The 3,799-nt window shown below is 46.7% G+C and overlaps 1 protein-coding gene across 1 annotated transcript in view; it reads right to left on the bottom strand.

The window, feature by feature from the left end:
* Positions 1 to 3,554, bottom strand: part of ARHGEF10L (Rho guanine nucleotide exchange factor 10 like) — a 164,736-nt gene extending 161,182 nt beyond the window's left edge. Inside the window, exon 1 of the mRNA XM_007935629.2 lies at positions 3,518 to 3,554. Within this exon, the coding sequence (XP_007933820.1) occupies positions 3,518 to 3,554 (37 nt within the window). The remainder of the gene's footprint in view (positions 1 to 3,517) is intronic.
* Positions 3,555 to 3,799: the final 245 nt, after the last annotated feature.

Raw genomic sequence — 3,799 nt, 5'->3', positions numbered from 1 at the left:
CCTAGCAAGCCCTCCTTGGGTTTCTGAGGTGGTATCTCTACTGAAGTAGATTGTTCAACCTTCCTTCCAAGGAGTGGCTGGTGGGTTTGAAGCACAAGCCTTCTGGTTAGCAGTCAAAATTGCCTTAGGCACTAGTCACCAGAGCTCTCAACCCATTAGCGGGTCATCAAGTTAATTAGGGGCTTCCCAATCAGCATTTTATTTTGTTTTTTAATTTCTTGTTTGAGAATTTTAAAAATATTATACTATTAATAAAATCATATTTAATAATATTTTATTTTTGATACTTCTGTTTGAGTTTTATATATATATACATATATATATTATAGGAGCTCTGGTAGCATAGTGGCTAAGGCACCTGACTGCTAACCAGAAGGCTGGCAGTTCAAACCCACCAGCCACTTCTTAGAAGGAAGATGGGACAATCTACTTCCATAGTGATACTGCCTCAGAAACCCAAGGAGGGGTCGCTATGACTCGGGTCCGACTTGATGGCAAATAACAACAACATATATATTATATACATTGTATGTGTATGTGTATGTGTGTGTGTATAGAATCTTCTACCACTCTCCCCTTGCTCCCTCTGCTCCAGTCACACTGGTCTTTCTGTGTGTACCTTATGTGTCCCAGATATGTTCCTGCCTCAGGACCTCTGCACTTTCAGTCCCCAGGCCCAGAATGTTCTTCCCCCAGGATGAATCTTCTCCTGCTCTCACTCCTTTGGGTCTCAGTGGGGCTGCATGACCACTGCTCACAAAGACACACCTGAAACTCCCTATACATCTTACCTACTTTATTTTTTTCTCTATGGCACTTACCAGCATGTGACATGCTATATGGTGTACTTATTTTATTGTCTCCCCTACTAGAATATAAGCTTCATGATGGCAGGTATCTTTGTTTTGTTCACTGCTATATTCCCCGCATATAGAACAGGGCCCAGCACATATTAGGCACATGATAAGGATTTGTTGAACAGACAACACATACACACACCACTATTGTCATGTATAATGCATTCCTCATTATGGGTTGTGGTTTTAAAAGTTTGAAAAATACTGGGCTAAATGACCACTAAGTCCTTGTCTACTTTTTTTTTGGAGGGGGGTGGCATGGGGAGAGGGTACCAGATACAAACCCATCCTGATGGATGGGACTTACCTACTTTCAGTACCCCTGGTCCTCACCCACCTGAATCTGCCATGCAGGAGAGGGAGGATTCCCTTTGCACAGGGGCAGTGTCATTGTAGAGACTAGATTTATTGTCAGGCCCTCTAGGTTCAGTGTCCAGCTCTCCCATATACTAGCTGTGGGAGTGGTAAGTTAGTTTACCCCTAGAAGCTTTAGTTTCCTGATCTGTCAAATGAGAATAATAATAGTAACCTCCCAGGGTTGCTGGAGGAGGGGATGAATTAGCACACACAAAAGTACCTGGTGTGAGGTATGTACCCACTAAATGTTAACTAGTCTTATGATGAAGATTCTACTTATTATCTTCATCATTACTGTAATCATTATCATTACGATGATGATGACAGTCTTGAGTCAAAGCCCAGTCTATGACCCTAGGAGAAATGGACAGTCCTTCCCCACCCACAGGCTGTGTCCAGAGACTCAGGCCATTTTAGCACCTTCCCTTCAAAAGTACAAACAGCTTAAGCTGTACCATCAAAACAGTCATCCAAGCATCCACTAAGCAGTCCCAAGCAGCCCCTGTGCCAGGGGGGTCAAGAAGTGAGATATGGCCGTTGGTGTCAAGAACTCACTGCCAGCAAGGGAGGCCAAATATGGTAAGATGAAAACATAAAACAACAGACTGAAATGATGCAGAACGAGAGAAGGAGGTCAATGCTCACCTGGACTTCAGGGATGACCTCAGCAGAAGGCTGTCCTGGCACAAGTCAGAGAGGGTTTGGCAGGCTCCGGTGGAGGGGAAGGTATTCCAGGAGCAGAGGACTGCCAGAGGCCCAATGGGGTTAAGGACATGAGCTAAGATGAAGAGGCTATAAGGTCCTGGGGAAGTCCCTTCTGCAGGAATTTGAATTTGATCTGGTAAGACAATGGGAGCTCTCAAAGAATCAGAATGTAGCAAGTAGCCTGGTTCAACCAGATGACACTAGCCAGCAATACTAGATATAAATGTTCATCAAATGTTTGTTGAATGAGTTGAATGGAACTGAACTGATTAATCATAATTTTTTTTTGCCCTCACTTTCTTTGTTTGGCCATCTTGGTGAATAGGACAAAGGAAGCAGGATGCCCATAGTAGCAGGGGCCAGAGTGGGACCCAATGTCATGACCATGAACCAGGACATGCCCTTGTCCCCAAGGCCCCTCTCCCAGGATTCTGAGACCCAGGCAATCAGTTGCTGCTCTTTATCAGAAGGAAATATCGTTAGGCCCCTCCCTGGATAATTGAGATCTGAATGAAGCCCTTCCCAACCATCTGGACAGATGGCATGGTGAAGCAGGCTGCTCTTGCCTTTGAAGTCCCCAGACACACCCAGTCCTTCGGAGAGCCAACCCAAGCGAGCCCAGGAGGCAGAGGACCCCATGTTCCAGGTCACAGAGAAGGTGGGTCCACTGTGCTAACCCCACCTTCAGGAAGAAGCTCAGGGAGGAAGAGTCTCACCATTCAGGTCGACCAGGTAATCTGTCCCGCCAACACCCTCCAATGATAACACCTCCCATCCACTGAGTGATTGATAACCATACACCAGCACCTTACATATATTTAAACCTTGCCACAACACAGGAGAGGGTATTATTAGTATCCTCATTTTTATGGATGATGAAACTGGCCCATAGAGATACCAAGCCACTCCAAAGATGACAGTGTGAGTGTCAGAGTCAGGATGCAAACCCAGATGGGACTGGAGACAAAGGCCTCAGCATAACCACTCAGCTATTCTGCCTCCCCCAGGCAGGCAGGAGGAAGAGGCAGCTGAGGCCCAGCCTGGTGTCCAGTTCAAGGGTAGGGTCTGCAGTGTCTCTGAGGCCCCACTTTTAGGGCTGCCAGAGAAAATAGAGGGTGCTGAATTCAATTTGAATTTCAGATAAACAATGAATAATTTTTTAGTACAAGAATTTTTCTTTTTCTTTTTTTTCCTAGATCTGGCAACCCTACCACTGCTAGATGACCCAACCTTATTAGGGATGGAGATGGATGGCCCTGAACCCCTATTCTTAACCCTCAGAATCCCATCCCCAATTTATAAGCTTCAGCCCCAAGAGGCTCTACTCATGTATCCAGGAGACATTAGGAAGAAAAGGTAAACAACTAACCCTTGTCCAGGCCCTACTTTGCTAGGAGGAAATGATTTCCATTTTATAGACAAGAAAACTGAGGTAGATGGAGGAGGTGACTTGCCCCGCCAGACACTCAGCGAAGCACCAGCAGAGCTGGATTCATACCTGGAGTCAGCCGGGCTCCAAAGCCAGTGCCCCTCTGCCAGCCCCCATGCCCCTGTTCTGAGGACAGACAAGCAGGGGCAGGAAGGCCTGGGTACTATACCTATGGCAGGCTGTGGCGGACAGTCGGAGGAAGCCATCAGACAAGGTCCAGCTCAGACTAGCACCGTCCTAGCCGCTCTCCTGTTAAAAGAAGGCCAGAAATGCAATCAGATGAAGCTCAAGACTGAAGTTTTGGCAACAGAGCTTGGTCTCTCATTTACAACCTGTGCACACGAGCTCACCAGCTCCTACCCTCCCTCCCCCAGCAGCTCGAGGTGCAGGAAGACAACCCCGTAGAGGGCCCAGCCTCCACCCATCATAAATCATTAACCCATAGAAAAGC

The sequence above is a fragment of the Orycteropus afer genome, unplaced genomic scaffold (genome assembly GCF_000298275.1).
Source record: "Orycteropus afer afer isolate SDZICR_OR568_19922 unplaced genomic scaffold, OryAfe1.0 scaffold00031, whole genome shotgun sequence".
In the NCBI taxonomy this organism is placed as follows: Eukaryota; Metazoa; Chordata; class Mammalia; order Tubulidentata; family Orycteropodidae; genus Orycteropus; species Orycteropus afer.
Note: the sequence above shows the minus strand (reverse complement) of the source record. Positions and strands in the feature narration are given on the sequence as shown.